Source organism: Heptranchias perlo, chromosome 39 (genome assembly GCF_035084215.1).
Source record: "Heptranchias perlo isolate sHepPer1 chromosome 39, sHepPer1.hap1, whole genome shotgun sequence".
Taxonomy (NCBI): Eukaryota; Metazoa; Chordata; class Chondrichthyes; order Hexanchiformes; family Hexanchidae; genus Heptranchias; species Heptranchias perlo.
Window position 1 is genome coordinate 13,111,223 of NC_090363.1, and position 18,746 is coordinate 13,129,968.

General features: G+C 48.8%; 1 protein-coding gene across 1 annotated transcript in view; it reads left to right on the forward strand.

Moving 5' to 3' along the window:
- Positions 1-10,757: 10,757 nt before the first annotated feature.
- LOC137305280 (E3 ubiquitin-protein ligase TRIM39-like) overlaps positions 10,758-18,746 on the forward strand; it is a 39,634-nt gene continuing 31,645 nt past the window's right edge. Inside the window, exons 1-2 of the mRNA XM_067974133.1 lie at positions 10,758-11,159; positions 14,694-14,783. Coding sequence (XP_067830234.1) covers positions 10,758-11,159; positions 14,694-14,783 — 492 coding nt within the window. The remainder of the gene's footprint in view (positions 11,160-14,693; positions 14,784-18,746) is intronic.

The following is an 18,746-nucleotide window of genomic DNA, read 5'->3' on the forward strand; positions in this document are numbered from 1 at the left end:
CGACGATAACGGGGAAGGACTCTCCTACGTGGAGCTGCTTGTGCCTCGGCAGACCCGAGTCACGGAGGAGGGACTTGTGCTCGGTGTGGATCTGATGATGCCGCTCGAGTCCCCCGTGAGTTGCTGGAGCCCTTCTTGCAAACGGGACTTGTCTTCGGCTTGACCGCACGCCAAGCAGTTGGATCTTTTGGAAGACGCAAGGTCTTTGCCATCTGCACCAGAATGGCCACATCTTGTAAACATCAATGGTTTTTGGTCCAGTATCACCTGAGGTGGCTCTTCCATCACTGCTGGCTTGCTTTCCTTCCTTCCTGGTCTAAAGAAGGTTAAAGCCATTAATAAGAGGACATTTATTGACAATGTCTATCAATATAAAGAGCCCCCAGTTGCCTCATGCTTCTCCCTAATATCTGTGCTGCCCATCTCCTAGGTTGCAGTTCTAACACAGCCATCTGCAATGCTCATTTGGCAGGCCCTTGTATTGGAGCTTATTCATTCTCTGGATGAGGGTGTCGCTGGCAAGGCCAGCATTTATTGCCTGTCTCCAGTTGTCTTAGTTTGTTGTAACTGAGTGGCTTGCTCGGCCAGTATAAGAGTCAACCACCTTGGTGTGAGACTGGAGTCACGTATGAGCCAGACCAGGTAAGGACGGCAGCTGTCCTTCCCTAAAGGGACATTAGTGACCCAGTTGGGCGTTTATAACAATCTGATAGTTTAGCCTCACGGTCACTTTTACTGGTGTCAGCTTTTTAGTTAACCGATGTTTCAAACTGAATCCAAATTGCTCTGGCGTGGATTTAACTCACTGGTCTACTGGATTACTAGTCCAGTAACACAACCACTACATCACAACACCCGGATACAGTAACAGCAGACCTCTGCATATGAATGGTCTGATGGAGGTGCAGAACTCCGCACCCACACCAGCTTAATACACCCCTACCCCTCCCCACCCCCCCACTTTCTCCTAAAGTTTAAACCAAATCGTTCAAATTTGCAACAGTTCTCAGGAGATCCAGTGGAGCATCTGGACATTTTAAAAATGGGGCCTTGCAGCTGCCTGGGGTTATAATGATCCTCGCGCAAACTCAAAGTAAAGAGAGGTTAATAATTGCAGTGCACAAATTTATCATTAATTCTTTACTCTTGCCCCTATTTATAAAACCCAAAATGCTGTTGGCCTTTTTATGGCTTTGTCTACCCTCGCTCGCACTTTCACTATGTGTTTGAAACCCAGCCTCCGCACCCTTCAGCATCCTTCCATTGAATGTGTCAGCTGTGATTCAGTGGGTATCACTCTCGCCTCTGAGTCAGAAGGCTCAGGGTTCAAAACCCAACTCCGGAGACTTTAGCACTAAAGGCAGGCTGACACTCCCAGTCCTGCACTGAGGGAGGTGTCGGTGGAGGATGAGGCCTTAAACCGAGGCCCCGTCTGCCCTCTCAGGTGGACATAAAGGATTCCACGGCCACTATTTCGAAGAAGAGCAGGGGAGTTCTCCCCGGTGTCCTGGGGCCAATATTTATCCCTCAACCATCATCACTAACACAGATTATCTGGTCATTATCGCATTGCTGTTTGTGGGATCTTGCTGTGCGCAAATTGGCTGCTGCATTTCCTACATTACAACAGTGCTGCATTTCCTACATTACAACTTCAAAAGTACTTCATTGGCTGCAAAGCGCTTTGGGATGTTATGAAAGGTGCTATATAAATGCAAGTTCTTTCATTAAGCTCTTTGAAGTAGGCTAAAAGATCCTAAAGCATTATAACAGGAGAAAGGGGATGGGTGCACATTTAAATTAACAGGTGGACATATGGCAGGCAATCCTTTCAACATTAGAAATACCAAAAACACTGAAATAAGATTGCTAGAGTACAATACTCGACTGTTTGGGAAAGATATGCATCTCTGGGACAGACAGGATGCAGAGTTATTGTGGTGATTCCATGAAGAATTGAAATAGGGATCTCCTATCAGTACCTGGCTGGCAGGGGGGCCCGCCATTGGGGTCTACCTGCCTTTCTTCCGCCACATTCCCCGGGCCAGTGGAGCCTACTCCTCTTCGTCAGATTTCCCATGCCTCCTTCGCCCTCTGCTATCCTGCAGTAAACATTTAGGCCTCTTCTGGACCCATCTTTGGTTTCTACACTTGCCTCATTATCCCTTTGTCGTGCACCATCATCCCTTTGGTCATTTAATTGTCTCTTGCCCCCCCCCTCCCCTTTCTTTTCCCTGGCTCTGTTCATCTCTAACATCTTCCAGCGCTGGTGAACGTGGCTGGTCCCTTCTCTTCACATCCCACATCAGCAGCCTTGGTTCTCCCTCTCTGACCTTGGGAGGGTGACATTAACCCTCAAGAACGGGTGGGTTGAGGGCGGGTGGGAGTTGATAATAGTTGTCTTTTGGGTGGTGACCGCAACCCGGCTTTACTTTCGGGCGCGTAAAAGTCCAGGCTTCCCACTAGGGAACGCAAAGACCGAAAATTTTGCGGTCGCGACCCAAAAAAACAACTATTTTCAACTCCCGCCCGCCCCCAACCCGCCCATTCTTGGGGGTTAAAATCACTCCCCCCCTTGTTTCAGTTTGTACTCAGGGTCTTTCCCCAACTCCCCCGGCCCCTGATCGCCAGCCACGCTGGTTCTCAACCTCCAAACCAGGCGCTAAACTCCCCCCATGGCTGCTAAACTATAACAAAGGGGGTTTCACCCGTAATTGCCTATGCGCATGCGCGTTGCTAGCCCGTGGTCTTTGTAAAGATAATTGTAAACAATTTTACAACACCAAGTTATAGTCCAACAATTTTATTTTTAATCCCACAAGCTTTCGGGGGCTTCCACACCGCCTGAGGAAGGGGGAAGCCCCCGAAAGCTTGTGGGATTAAAAATAAAATTGTTGGACTATAACTTGGTGTTGTAAAATTGTTTACAATTGTCAACCCCAGTCCATCACCGGCATCTCCACATCATTTGTAAAGATAGAGCCATTTCTCCGAAGCAAAGGACAGTGGGTAATGTAGCCGTCCATTGCTCCGTATGCCCATGACTCCCTTTTAACGAAGAACAAATTAGCACATGCCCATAACGTTACAGCTTTGACGTGCCAGTGTAAAATAATTACTCTCGTTCACTTAAATATGATCCTTTTTGTTTTTGCATTCTTTCCCGCTGCTTTGTTTGAAGTTTTTGCAGCAGGAAAAAGTTATTAACATTTTGGACTTGAGTTCCTTTTAAATTTAAATGTCGTGAGAAACAAATTTATCCCCTGTGCTGGAAATAAATAGAAGAGGGACGGACAAAGGGATCCAGGCAAGGTGCGCACTGTTTCTCTCCCAGGGTGTGTCGTCCCATGTACTGAGCGTGCAGTTGTCTGATCTCGGCTCTTTTCAAGGCTAATGGAGATTATGAAGAAAAAAAAAACAGCCTGCGACGGAGGCCTTCAGATCTCAGAACGTCCCAAACGGCTTCACAGCCAACGAATGACTTTTGAAGTGCAGTCGCTGTTGTTGGCCTGATGCAAACGCGGCAGCTCCAGTTGCTGGAGTTAGCAACATTGTAAATAATTCCTGAAGATTTCCTCTGCTCTGTCGTTCCAATGTAACAGTAAGTGCATTCTCCTTGAATATGTTAACGATTTCACTAGAAATAGCAGCCAGCAGAAACACAATGGCTACAGTAGTTCATTGGTTATAATACTGGACTAGCAACCAGGAGAGTTCGGAGTTCGTATGCCGCTGTGGCAAGTTGCTAAATCGAATTTAATAAAACAGATATAAAAACAGAAAATGCTGGAAATACTCAGCAAGTCAGGCAGCATATGTGGAGAAAGAAACAGAGTTAACGTTTCAGGTCGTTGACCTTTCGTGAGAACTGGAAGAAGTTAAAGATTTGACAGTTTTTAAGCAAGGACGGAGCCAGGGAAAGGGAGGGGGGAGGAAAGAACAAAAGGGGAAGGTCTGCGATAGGGTGGAGGGCAGGAGTGATTAAATGACAAAAGGGATGATGGTGCAAGGCAAGGAGGGTGGGAATGGGACAAGTAAAGGAACAAAAGATGGGTGTAGAGGAGCTGTAAATGGCAACAGCAGAATCATCACCAGCACTCGCTGTCTGAAAAAATGGGAGCAGTGGTTATGATCTGAAGTTATTGAAATCAATGTTGAGTCCAGAAGATTGTAAAGTGCCTAATCAAAAGATGAGGTGCTGTTCCTCGAGCTTCCATTGGAGCAGTGTAGGAGGCCGAGGACAGTGGGAGTGGGACGGGGAATTAAAATGGCAAGTGACCGGCAGGTCAGGGTCAGGCTTGCGGACTGAACGCAGGTGTTCAGCAAAGCGATCACCCAATAATAATCTGATCATTTGTGACAACCAGGAGGGCGGGGGGGGGGGGGAAGATTGAGCATGAAAGCTGCCATTTTGTTGAGTCACTATACTATCCATCCTGGCCTATATTTATTGACACTTAAAGGTCGATTTCCAACTTGCAGACGGGTGTGAAACAATAGAAATTAAATCGGGCGGTTTCTATAATGTGCGGCCGATCGTCATGCCAGTTTTACGCCCAGGAAGCAAGTTAAAAACCTACCCCTTAATGCCTCTTGGTTCTATAAACCATCACTACTAGAAATCCCACCACCGCCCTCTGAGGGCAGCTAGGGAACTGCCGGTGTTGCCCACATCCTGGGAATAAATATAAAAATAATCTCGATAAACGCATTCTCAATGATGCTACACAGGGGGACCAGAGAAGTTCATCCAGGTTTTTTTTTTAAAATGCTCCCAATGTTAAAATACTAATGGACTGCAAAATAGAATTCTTTCCTATTTCAAGCACTTAGAGTCAGCATCATTTCTCCCGGGTCAGTTATGGTATAGACGCTGATGTAGACTACAGCTCCTTCTTCTGCCTCAACAATCTCAGGAAGCACATCATCCTGCTCGAGTGTGGCATTTTCCCTTCATTCATCCAATTCCCTTTTGAAAGTTACTATTGAATCTGCTTCCACCGCCTTTTCGGGCATTTCAGATCATAACAACTCGCTGTGTCCTCCTCATGCCCAATTAGTTTGTGGATTGGCCCACATCACAAAATTACTTCTGGTTTGGCATTCCGAGAGGCCATGGGATGGTCTTTCAATTGGAAAAACAGTAGAGGTAGCTTCACTCAGTTTGTAGCTAGGAGAAAATTGAGGGAACATTACCCTGCATCTCACTGGTGCTGTGTCTAAATGGGGAGTCCCTGATGCTTACTCTCCCACCAAAGGAAATAGTTTCTCTCTATCTACGTGATCAAATGCTTTAATCATCTTAAACACCTCAATTAGATCACCCCTTAATTTTCTATACTCAAGGGATTACAAGCCTAGTCTATGCAATCTGTCCTCATAATGCAATCTGTCCTCATAATTACAAGCCTAGTCTATGCAATCTGTCCTCATAATGCATCGACCAAGCTTCCCCCGGTACCACGGTTGCAACCACAGGGAAGTCTATTGTCAATTTGTCCGACCACACCCTTCAACCAGACGAAATCGAAGTTCTCAGCCGAGGGCTCAATTTCTGCCCCACTACCAAAATGGACCCCACTAGTCTCGCGGCGGACACAGAGGAATTCATCAGGAGAATGAGGCTCCGGGAATTCTACCACAAACCCCAAGATTTCAGCAGCGAACCCAATGAGACAATCAACGATCCGGAACAGCAGACAGAGGGATCCGCGGTACAGCAACCGAAGAGGAAAGAGTCAAACTGGACTCCTCCGGAGGGTCGCTGCCCTCAGCTTGACATGTATGCTCAAGCTATCAGGAAATGCGTCAATGCCAGATTCATCAGCCGCACTCAGAAGACAGTCCAGAATGTCACCCGAGCACAACGCAACGCCATCAACGCTCTCAAGACCAACCGCAACATCGTCATCAAACCAGCGGACAAAGGAGGAGCCATTGTCATACAGAACAGAACGGACTATTGCAAAGAAGCATACCGACAACTGGACAACCAGGAACACTACAGACGGTTACCCGCAGACCCGACCAAAGAACACACCCACCAGCTCAACAAACTGATCAAGACCTTCGATCCAGACCTTCAAAACATCCTACGCACTCTCATCCCACGTACTCCCCGCGTGGGAGACTTCTACTGCCTCCCAAAGATACACAAAGCCAACACACCCGGACGTCCTATCGTATCAGGCAACGGAACCCTGTGTGAGAACCTCTCTGGATACATCGAGGGCATCCTGAAACCCATCGTACAGGGAACCCCCAGCTTCTGTCGCGACACTACAGACTTCCTACAAAAACTCAGTACCCACGGACCAGTTGAACCAGGAACACTTCTCACCACGATGGACGTCTCGGCACTCTACACCAGTATCCCCCACGATGACGGCATCGCTGCGACAGCATCAATACTCAACACCAACAACAGCCAATCTCCAGACGCCATCCTACAACTCATCCGTTTCATCCTGGATCACAATGTCTTCACCTTCGATAACCAGTTCTTTACCCAAACACACGGAACAGCCATGGGGACCAAATTCGCACCCCAATACGCCAACATTTTCATGCACAAGTTCGAGCAGGACTTCTTCACTGCACAAGACCTCCAACCAACACTATACACCAGATACATCGACGATATTTTCTTTCTATGGACCCACGGCAAGGAATCACTAAAGAGACTACACGATAACATCAACAAGTTCCATCCCACCATCAAGCTCACCATGGACTACTCCTCAGAATCAGTTTCTTTCTTGGACACACGAATCTCCATCAAAGACGGGCACCTCAGCACCTCACTCTACCGCAAGCCCACGGACAACCTCACGATGCTCCACTTTTCCAGCTTCCACCCTAACCACGTCAAAGAGGCCATCCCCTATGGACAGGCCCTGCGAATACACAGGGTCTGCTCAGACGAGGAGGAACGCGATGGACACCTACAGACGCTGAAAGACGCCCTAGTAAGAACGGGATATGACGCTCGACTCATCGATCGACAGTTCCGACGGGCCACAGCAAAAAATCGCATAGACCTCCTCAGGAGACTAACACGGGATGCAACCAACAGAGTACCCTTTGTCGTCCAGTACTTCCCCGGAGCGGAGAAACTACGCCATGTTCTCCGCAGCCTTCAACATGTCATCAATGAGGACAAACACCTCGCTATGGCCATCCCCACACCTCCACTACTCGCCTTTAAACAGCCACCCAACCTCAAACAGACCATCGTTCGCAGCAAATTACCTAGCTTTCAAGAGAACAGCGTCCACGACACCACACAACCCTGCCACGGTAACCTCTGCAAGACATGCCAGATCATCGACACAGATACCACCATCACACGAGAGGACACCACCCACCAGGTGCATGGTTCATACTCCTGTGACTCGGCCAACGTTGTCTACCTCATACGTTGCAGGAAAGGATGCCCCAGAGCATGGTACATTGGCGAGACCATGCAGACGCTGCGACAACGGATGAACGGACACCGCGCAACAATCGCCAAACAGGAGGGTTCCCTCCCAGTCGGGGAACACTTCAGCAGTCATGGACATTCATCCACTGACCTTCGGGTAAGCGTTCTCCAAGGCGGCCTTCGAGACACACGACAACGCAAAATCGTCGAGCAGAAATTGATAGCCAAGTTCCGCACCCATGAGGACGGCCTCAACCGGGATCTTGGGTTCATGTCACGCTACACGTTACCCCACCAGCGAACAAATGTTATCTGTTTTTAATATAACGGGTCAGTTGCTGTCTTTTCTATGTTTCTACCTCTCTATCTCTGTTTTTTTTTGTTTGTTGGTTTTTTGTTTTTTTTGGTGATTTGTATATTCTGTGAGACCTGGCAGGTAACACCTGTCTGTCTGCACACTGATTGCCTTGGCAACGGGCAGTTGAAAAAACTGTCTGTACTCACCAAGCATTGTTCTGTGAATTATAAATGCGATTTCATTTCGAGGACTTCATTTCACATCGTTCACCTGAGGAAGGGGGAAGCCTCCGAAAGCTTGTGAATTTAAAATAAAATTGCTGGACTATAACTTGGTGTTGTAAAATTGTTTACACTCATAATGCTCATCCAATGTGCTGCTATAGTGATGAAATAGGTCCTTTAACATTAATGACTGGATTATGTTATATTTGACAATCTAGTGAACTCATACCAGCAGTATGAGGGTTAAAGGCACAAACCATTCATAAACAACATTCCAACTTGATGTTTTTAAGTGTCAAAACTTTATCTAAGTGACAAATGGGTTGTACGAAACGAATAAAACAGGACTGATCAAGTATCAGCTGTATCTGATGCAACACTTCCTGGTAGCGAAGGTCAAATGTTTAAATTGTGTAATCAGATTTATAGTGGGAACTTGGGTGGGGCAATGGGCTGACCTTTCACCTCTGAGATTTGGGTTCAGATCCGTTCACAGCGATTGAATGAAACGGTCCTCGGTCTGCCGGCTTTAGGAGTCCTGCATGAAATGAGTTTGGCCGGTTCCAATCCAGTTCAAAGCGGGGCCTGGATGCACACCACTAAGATAGCCCTAACTTGGCACCAATTGTAAGTCTCACTCAGGGAGGCCACAGGGTGGTTAATATGGGGCATTGCCACACTGCTGCAGTGGGGGTGGGATCTTTTCTGAGGTTTGGGCTGTTTACTCTGCATCTCACTGGCACTGAAACAGGGTGTGCCACTGATGTAATACTGTTCTCTTTTAGTGGGTACAAGATTCAATAAAAGTGTTCTTTGTTTAAAATCGAGGTGGATTTTATTTACACCTGCACAAAGTGGCAACTCATTTGGAAGGAGAAGAGGGTTTAATGTAGAAGAGATTTTTCACAGGTAAACATTGCAATTCTGACTGTCTCAATTTATTGCAGCAAGAGGTGCAGAGATGTACTTCTTGTAACTATATTGTGTGACACCCCCCACTTAGGATCAAATACCAGATTTCAGGTTTTTACTGATGTAACATCTCAAAGGCAGACCCAAAGTTACAACCAAATTTCTAGCATCAGCTACAATCTGTCTCTTTCTCCTCTAATCTCAGTCTCTCTGACCACTCTCTATCAATCTCTATCTCCCACTATTTCACATAAGAATGGATCAGACCAGAAGTGACCACTGCGGACCTTCGAACGGGTCCCCAATCTTGAACGATTCCATACGCTGCTCCATCTCTCGTGCCCCTCAATCACTTTCTCTGCCAATTATCTATCCAGTTCCCCATTGAATTTGCCAACACTATCCACCTCTACTGCCTCGCCACGCTGACTGTTCCATTTATTCACCTCCCTCTGTATAAAGCAGTTCAATCCATTCACCCTCTTCTGAGGTTGAAGCCCTGCTCCCTTATGGACCAGTTGGGCTGAATGGCCTGTTTCCTTGTACATTCTGTGTCATTGTAGAGTTTGTGGCCAACTATTAGGGTTGAGAGTTTATCGAAACCGCTTAAGAAAAAAGTTGCATTTCTAGAGTGTCTTCCTGTCCACAGGAGGTCCCAAAGTGCTTCAGAGCCAATGAAGTACTTGCTGAAGTGTAGTCACTGTTATAACGTGGGAAACATGACAGCCAACATGTGCACAGCAAGATCCCGGAAACAGCAATGAGATACATGACCAGATAATCTGCTTTTAGCGATGCTGGTTGAGGGACGCATGTTAGCCACGACACGGGGGTGAGCTCCCCTGCTCTTCATCCAATAGTTCCATGGGATCTTTTACATCAGGCAGATAGGACCCTCGGTATAACAGGAGCAATTTTAACTTTCCGTGATGGTGTAAAACAGGCGATATGCGACTGGCAACTCATTACACTATCAGCCGTGGCTCACTGGGTAGCACTGTTGCCTCTGAGTCAGAAAGCCATGGGTTCAAGGACCCACTGCACAGACTTGAGCACAAGAATCTAGGCTAACGCTACAGTACAGTGCCGAGGGAGTGCTGCACTGTCGGAGGTGCCGTCTTCCTGGTGAGATATTAAACTGAGGCTCTGTCTGGCTTCTCTGGTGGAGGTAAAAGATCTTCAGGAGAGCAGGGGAGTTCTCCTCAATGTCCAAGTCAATATTTATCTCTCCACCAACATCACTAAAAACAGATTATCAAGCCATTTATTTCATTGCTGTTTGTGGGATCTTGCTGTGCGCAAATTGGCTGCCAGGTTTCCTACATGACAAAAGTACTCAATTGGCTGTAGAGCGCTTTGGGGCGTCCTGAGGCCCTGAAAGGCGCCTTATAAAAGCAAGTTCTTTCTTTTGGTTATACACCCTTCCCATTGAAGTAAACATACACACATGATGAACATTTTGCCTGTATCGGGTGAGTGTGTGTAAAACAGGCGATATTCGACTGGCAGCTCAATACAGTCTCAGCCGTGGCTGTGTGTGCAAGGCTTTTTATACTAAAATGAGTGATGTAGCTGAAACGATGTTGCCATGGCCACACCTGTGGCTAAGTCGGAGCTTTCTATTGGACAGCACTGCTTTCAAACCACTAGGGGGTTGGGTCATCCCTATGACACACGGTCCCTGATGAAGGAGCAGTGCTGGGCTGTACTTGGAGGCTGAATCTCGGTCAGCAGACCAGTGCTCTTGCTCATCCCAACCCCTCCCTCCCTCCCTCCCTCCCTCCCTTTCTCTCACCCAGTCCAGCCTGCACAACACATCCTTGTGAAGACCTACCCTTTTGAGAGAGAGAGAGAAAGAGAGAGAGAGCGCACAGCAGGAAAGCACCGTGCTCTGGGCGAGATGTCTTGCGAAGAGGAGATAGCGAAACTCAAGGAGCAGGTCACCTGTGCCCTCTGCGGTCTGCTCTTCAAGGACCCAGTGACTCTCGGCTGCGGCCACACTTCTTGCAAAGAGTGCGTGGTGGGGCTGGTCATTGACAAAGATGGCAAGGTTACCTGCCCCACCTGCTCCGCCAGCTGCTCCCCCATCGACGCCGTGGACAACGAGCTGGCCGCGAAGATGGTGGAGACCCTCAGGAAAATCCTGGAGCTGACCGAAGACGACCATGATTACTGCGAGAAGCACAACTTACCCTACACCGCCTTTTGTTTGGACCACTTGAGGCTGCTCTGTGACAAAACGATAAAGGATCACAAGGACTGTCGGAACGTCCCAATAAAGGAAGCGGCCGACAGATTCAAGGTACTGCATTTCACCGCTGGGAATCTCTAAGGATGGAGGGGTAGTGGGGAGGATGGGGATGGGAGGGGTGCAGGATCTCCTTTCCCGGAAGGAAATATCGGGAGGGTTGCATAATGAGCGGTCAGTTGGATAGCGCCCAAAGTTAAAATCGCCCCCACTTGGGTGGGCTGGGCACAGCCAATGCAGGAAAATCAGGTAGAGAGGAGAGTCAATGCCTGCAAAGGAGTCCGCCATTTGGGATCGGTGCTCTCCCACTCCCAATTTTTCTGTACTTGTTGCACTGATCCAATACCCCGAGGCACCAGAACAGGATAAGTTGCCCTAATGTAGTCCTGCCTCGCAGCCTGAACAAGCTGTTAACTAGTTCTGTATCCCATTCCCGTCAATCACGAGTTCGACCAAGGTTGTTAGAAAGGGTTCCGCGGACACTAGGCGATAACTGAGAGTGCAAGTGTAGTGGTAGATCGCCTTGTACTGACGCTAACTTGGCAGTCTAGATTACGGGATCGGGTTAAACATTGATTTTAAACCCTGCCTGATTTTACTGGCCATTGAAGTCAGTGGAGGGTAATATCAGACGGGGTGTCAAATCGGTGCTCCATCCAATCCCGTGGGATTCCCGCCTGGTGAGTTAGGTTAAAATTGCCCCCTTTTTGGGGAACGCTTATTTGCAGGGGACCTGGGGAATGTGTATTTGTAGGCAGACTGGAGGTGTGTGTATTTTTAGGGGGACCCCAGGGAGTGTGTAATTGGAGGGGTACCCGGGGAGTCTGTGTTTGGAGGGGGACCCAGGGAGTGTGTATTTGGAGGGGGACCCGGGGAGTGTGTAATTGGAGGGGGACTCGGGGAATGTGTAATAGGAGGGGGACCTCGGGAGTGTGTGTTTGGAGGGGTACCCGGGGAGTGTGTAATTGGAGGAGGACTCGGGGAATGTGTAATAGGAGGGGGACCTCGGGAGTGTGTAACTGGAGGAGGACTCGGGGAATGTGTAATTGGAGGGGGATCCGGGGAGTGTGTATTTGGAGGGGGACCCGGGGAGTGTGTAATTGGAGGGGGACTCGGGGAGTGTGTAATTGGAGGGGGATCCGGGGAGTGTGTATTTGGAGGGGGACCCGGGGAGTGTGTAATTGGAGGGGGACTCGGGGAATGTGTAATAGGAGGGGGACCCGGGGAGTGTGTAATTGGAGGGGTACCCGGGGAGTCTGTGTTTGGAGGGGGACCCGGGGAGTGTGTAATTGGAGGGGGACACAGGGAGTGTGTAACTGGAGGGAGACACGGGGAGTGTGTAATTGGGGGGGGATCCAGGGAGTGTGTAACTGGAGGGAGACCCGGGGAGTGTGTAACTGGAGGGAGACCCGGGGAGTGTGTAATTGGAGGGGGATCCAGGGAGTGTGTAATTGGGGGGGGATCCAGGGAGTGTGTAACTGGAGGGGGATCCAGGGAGTGTGTAACTGGAGGGGGATCCAGGGAGTGTGTAACTGGAGGGGGATCCAGGGAGTGTGTAACTGGAGGGGGATCCAGGGAGTGTGTAACTGGAGGGGGATCCAGGGAGTGTGTAATTGGAGGGGGATCCAGGGAGTGTGTAACTGGAGGGGGATCCAGGGAGTGTGTAATTGGAGGGGGATCCAGGGAGTGTGTAATTGGGGGGGAATCCAGGGAGTGTGTAATTGGAGGGGGATCCAGGGAGTGTGTAATTGGAGGGGGATCCAGGGAGTGTGTAATTGGGGGGGGGATCCAGGGAGTGTGTAATTGGGGGGGGGATCCAGGGAGTGTGTAATTGGGGGGGGACCCAGGGAGTGTGTGTTTGGAGGGGGACTCAGGGAGTGTGTAATTGTGGGGGCCCCAGGGGAATGTGTAATTGGAGGGGGACTCGGGGAGTGTGTGTTTGGAGGGGGACTTGGGGAGTGTGTAATTAGAGGGGGACTCGGGGAGTGTGTGTTTGGAGTGGGACTCGGGGAGTGTGTAATTGTGGGGGCCCCAGGGGAATGTGTAATTGGAGGGGTACCCCGGGGAGTGTGTGTTTGGAGGGGTACCCCGGGGAGTGTGTGTTTGGAGGGGTACCCCGGGGAGTGTGTGTTTGGAGGGGTACCCCGGGGAGTGTGTGTTTGGAGGGGTACCCCGGGGAGTGTGTGTTTGGAGGGGGACTTGGGGAGTGTGTGTTTGGAGGGTTACCCCGGGGAGTGTGTGTTTGGAGGGGGACTTGGGGAGTGTGTGTTTGGAGGGGTACCCCGGGGAGTGTGTAATTAGAGGGAGACCCAGGGAGTGTGTGTTTGGAGGGGGACTCAGGGAGTGTGTAATTGTGGGGGCCCCAGGGGAATGTGTAATTGGAGGGGGACTCGGGGAGTGTGTGTTTGGAGGGGGACTTGGGGAGTGTGTAATTAGAGGGGGACTCGGGGAGTGTGTGTTTGGAGTGGGACTCGGGGAGTGTGTAATTGTGGGGGCCCCAGGGGAATGTGTAATTGGAGGGGTACCCCGGGGAGTGTGTGTTTGGAGGGGTACCCCGGGGAGTGTGTGTTTTGAGGGGTACCCCGGGGAGTGTGTGTTTGGAGGGGGACTTGGGGAGTGTGTAATTAGAGGGGTACCCCGGGGAGTGTGTGTTTGAAGGGGGACTCGGGGAGTGTGTAATTGTGGGGGCCCCAGGGGAATGTGTAATTGGAGGGGTACCCCGGGGAGTGTGTGTTTGGAGGGGGACTTGGGGAGTGTGTAATTAGAGGGGGACTCGGGGAGTGTGTCTTTCTAGGGGGAGATGTGAATACTTGCAGGGGGGTCTGCTATACATAAACATTTGAAAAGCCCTTGGCAGAAACCAGCAGAAAACGCAAGGACAGGAGTTTGAAAACTATATGAAAATGAAACAGTTCCATTGACCCTTGGTCCATCACACCTCGAATATATTGCCCTGCCATCCTGCATTAACAGAGAGAAAATGGTCTGCAACGCTGAAAATTTAGAACATTAACACAGCTCAAATATCTGCTGTAGTTACAATATTTCACGGCTTCGAGATGTGCAAGTTTGATAATGTTTTATCATTGTTACCAAAGGATAAAGTAATGAAGCCTTTTAATGTTACAGAACTAGCCTGGAAATTACTCAGCAATATTACAGTCAGACAGTTAACATTTGTATCATTTTGTTCACATTTTTAGCCGAGGTATTAACCCATTGCAACATGTTAACACTGTTAAAACAGCAGAATTTGATTTGAATGGGTTAAGCGTCCTGATAGTATATCAGCGAGCTGATTCTCCAGCGTCCTACAAGCATGAAATTCTGTTTTTGCAATGACAGACAAGCACTCACTTTGCATCCCCCCTCTGGTCTTGTTATAAGACATCACAATAATGAGGGAAAATGTTGGAAGCACAAAGCAGCTCGATCAGCATTCGAAAAGGGGTTAATGTTCTGAGGCAGAGATCCTTGGTCTGGAGTTCAGACCATCAAATGATTCTGCACTCCGTGGGCAGACCGCTGAGTTCGAAACCCTCCAGTGATGCTCACCCCATTTAATTCTGTTCGCTTTGCGTGTTTCAGGAAAAGCTTCAGCAAGCCTTGGAGTACCTGGAGAATCAAGCAACGGAAAATGCCGGACGTGACGAGCAAATGAATTTGATAGATCTGAAGGTGAGGGGGGGTTTTAATATTCAGTCGTGACCTTGTCAACCGATGCAATGTGTGTTTAATTACTGAGGGTGAAGTGTAGAAATCCGGGGAACCTGTTTTCAGTTCAACGAAATGCATTTTGATCCGTGTCATTTTAAGCTGATCCAGCGAGTGGGTTTGGGCTGGACACCTGATTTACACTCTGCCCGATTTTCCTCTCCATTTAAAGCCAGGAGGTCACTTAAACTTTGGCCGATAGTCAGGGGACAAGTAGCAGAATGGAAAGCAAACTGGCTGCAAAACAGAAAACAGAGAGTAGGGGTTACGGGTGGTCACTCAGTCTGGCAAAAGGTGGGAAGTGGGGAATGGTGATGGGACCACTGTTGTTCACCGTTTACATAAGCGATTTGGACTCCGGAATCAAAATTTGCAGATGGCACCAAATTGGGAGGTATAGTTACTATTGAGGAGGACTGCGACAAAATACAGGAAGACATTAATAAACTTGCAGAATGGGCGTGTAATTGGCAAATGAATTTCAATATAGATAAGTGTGAGGTGGTGCATTTTGGTAGGAAAAATAAGGAGGCCACACACTGCTTGGATAATAAGAGTCTAAATGGGATAGAGGAGCAGAGGGATCTGGGGGTACAGATACACAAATCACCAAAAGTAGCAATGCAGGTTGATAAGGTCATATAAAAGGCAAATCAAGCACTGGGGTTAATTTCTGGAGGGATAGAATTGAAAAGCAGAGAAGTTATGTTAAACTTGTATAGAACCTTGATCATACCACACTTGGAGCACTGTGCACAATTCTGGTCTCCATATTATAAAAAGGATATAGAGGCACTGGAGAGGGTACAAAAAAGATTCACAAGGATGATACCAGAACTGAGAGGTTACATCTAGTGGGAAAGACTGAACATGTTGGGGCTCTTTTTTCTAGAAAAGAGAAGACTGAAGGGTGACCTGATAGAGGCCTTTAAGATTATAAAGCTGTTGCTAGAGTAGACATAGAGAAGATGTTTCCACTTGTGGGGGAGACTAGAACTAGGGGCCATAAATATAAGATAGTCACTAATAAATCCAATTGGGAATTCAGGAGAAACTTCTTTACCCAGAGAGCGGTGAGAATGTGGAACTCGCTACCACAAGGAGTAGTTGAGGCGAATAATGTAGATTCATTTAAGGGGAAGCTGGATAAACACATGAGGGAGAAAGGAATAGAAGGATATGCTGATAGGGTGAGATGAAGCAGGGTAGGAGGGGGCTCGTGTGGAGCATCAACACCGGCATGGACCTGTTGGGCCGAATGGCCTGTTTCTGTGCTGTAAATTCTATGCAATGATGTAAACCGGGTAATATTGAGTTAGCCGCCAATTGTATGCCTCACCCGATTTTTCCTTTTCATTAACTTCAATAGAAAAGAAAATGGAGAGAGGTGTATAACAGGCGGCCAATTCAATATCAGCCATTTGCTGATGACACTAAGTTAGGTGGCACAGTAAGTTGCGTAGATGGGAGCAGAAAGTTGCAAAGGGACATTGAGAGATTAGGTGAGTGGGCAAAACTGTGGCAGATGGAGTTCAATGTGGGAAAATGTGAGGTCATCCACTCTGGACCTAAGAAAGATCGATCAGAGTATTTTCTAAATGGTGAGAAGGTAGGAACTGTGGAGGAGCAGAGAGATTTAGGGGTCCAAGTACAGAAATCACTAAAAGCAAGTGGGCAGTTACAAAAAATAATTAAAAAGGCGAATGGAATGTTGGCCTTTGTCTCAAGAGGACCGGAATACAAAAGGGTGGAAGTTATGTTACAGTTGTATGAAGCTCTGGTTAGACCCCATCTGGAGAACTGCTTTTAGTTCTGGGCACCGCACCTCAGGAAAGATACCGGGGTTAAAAGGGTTAAATTATGATCACAGGTTGCATAGACTAGGCTTGTATTCCCTTGAGTATAGAAGATTAAGGGGTGATCTAATTGAGGTGTTTAAGATAATTAAAGGATTTAATAGGGTAGATAGAGAGAAACTATTTCCTCTGGTGGGCGAGTCCAGAACAAGGGGGCATAACCTTAAAATTAGAGCTAGGCCGTTCAGGGGTGATGTGAGGAAGCATTTCTTCACACAAAGGGGAGTGGAAATCTGGAACTCTCTCCCCCAAAAAGCTGTTGAGGCTGGGGGTCAATTGAAGATTTCCAAACTGAGATTGGTAGATTTTTATTAGGTAAGGGTATTAAGAGTTACAGAACCAAGGTGGGTAGATAGAGTTAAGATACAGATCAGCCATGATCTAATTGAATGGTGGAACAGGCTCGAGAGGCTGAATGGCCGACTCCTCTTCCTATCTTCCTCTGTTTGCACTATGGCCAATAGTTAAAATGACCCCCTTGCTTTGTCTGGACACCACATGGAGGGAATGGTTGAGCCGGGTTTAAAATGCGTGTTGCAGGGTCCAGGGCAACTTGTAAATATGAGGAATTTCCTTTATAAGTGCTTTTGAGGGAAAGCGCGTGGATGATGAAGTGAGTCACATGGGGGGGACTCTGGGGCAGCCCCCTGAAATCAGCTGCCCTCTTGGGTCCCAAAGGACGCAAACCAGGGAGCTGGAAACACTGGGGGTGAAACTGGCCTTCGACGAAACGGGCAACTTCAACGGAGACGGAAATCGGGCGCGGCGTAAAACGGGCGGCCGCTTCGCTATCGCCCGCTCCGCGCTTTCGCCCTGGCCCGATGCCAACCGCACTGACAGCGAAGGGCGGGGCTTCTCTAAGCCCCCCCGCCCGACATTCCACCCCACGGCCAACAAATATCCCGGTCGGTCAGCCGGTTGCTGAGAGTGGGACCTTGCTGGGGCCAGAATGGCAGCCGCGCTGATTCATGGGGTTACTCGCCGCACTGCCGCGAGTAACCCAATGGAGCTGAAGCGCCCGGAGGCATTTCTGAGAGCTGTGTTGTGGCTCCGTATAAATACAAGTCTTATCCGTCTGTTCCTCACCCCCGCACCGTCACCACCGCCCCGTAAACTGCCAGTTACCACTGCAGATAGATTTTATTTTTTTAACGGAGCCAGAAATAACCTTTCAAACGGAGGTCACCAGTTGTGGATTGTTGTTTTTGTGTTTGTTTTCCTTCCGTGCGGACTAAAGATTTAAAAAGTTGCAGTTGCTGGCCTTGTGATGTGCTCAGGAAGAGATAGTGGGGGAAGATAAAGAGCCTTTTCTACACGGTACACTCGCAGAATCTAAGGGAAAGAAGGGAAGGTAGAAAGAAGGAAATTGCATTTATATAGCGCCTTTCCGCCATAACTGCGGGAGAGCCGCAGAAATACTGTTGGAATGGCGGATATGCAGGAGAATCCGCATGGAAGTTCACCCGCTAAATGTCTGAAAGACGATATCCCATTCCCCCATTCCTGCGATGGAACGTCAGCCTCGATGACTGCTCGCGCCCCGATGTGGGTCTTGAACCCACGACCTTCTGGCCCCGATACAAGAGGGCAACTGGGTGCCCCGAGCTGGTACCCGCTGGCAGCAATACTGCAACACAAGGCTTCCGGGTCAAATTGCGACCTCTTGCCTAAAAGGAGATGTCTTGGGATGGCATGTTCCGAGACCTCATAACACCGGCAGGACCTACGAACGGGCAGGAAAAGACCAGCTGGTCCTTCATGCCTGCCCCACACCATGATGGCCAGACCGTCATGGTTAAACACCGCTTCCCCATCTCCCACCCACCCCCCGCAGCCGTGTAACCTCCTGGGAAAGGCAAAAAAACCCAGGACAAACCCAGGGGCAATAACTGGAAAATACTCTGGAAAATTCCTCTCCGACCCCCACCTCACGCGATCGAAACCAATCCAGGAGATCACATGGACCAAGTGTTATCTATAAAGACCTTCAATATGATGTGATCTCTGCCCCAGTCAGGAACACCGGTCCAGCTCCCTCTTGAAGGCAGAGTGTCAGCACCCACCACACCAG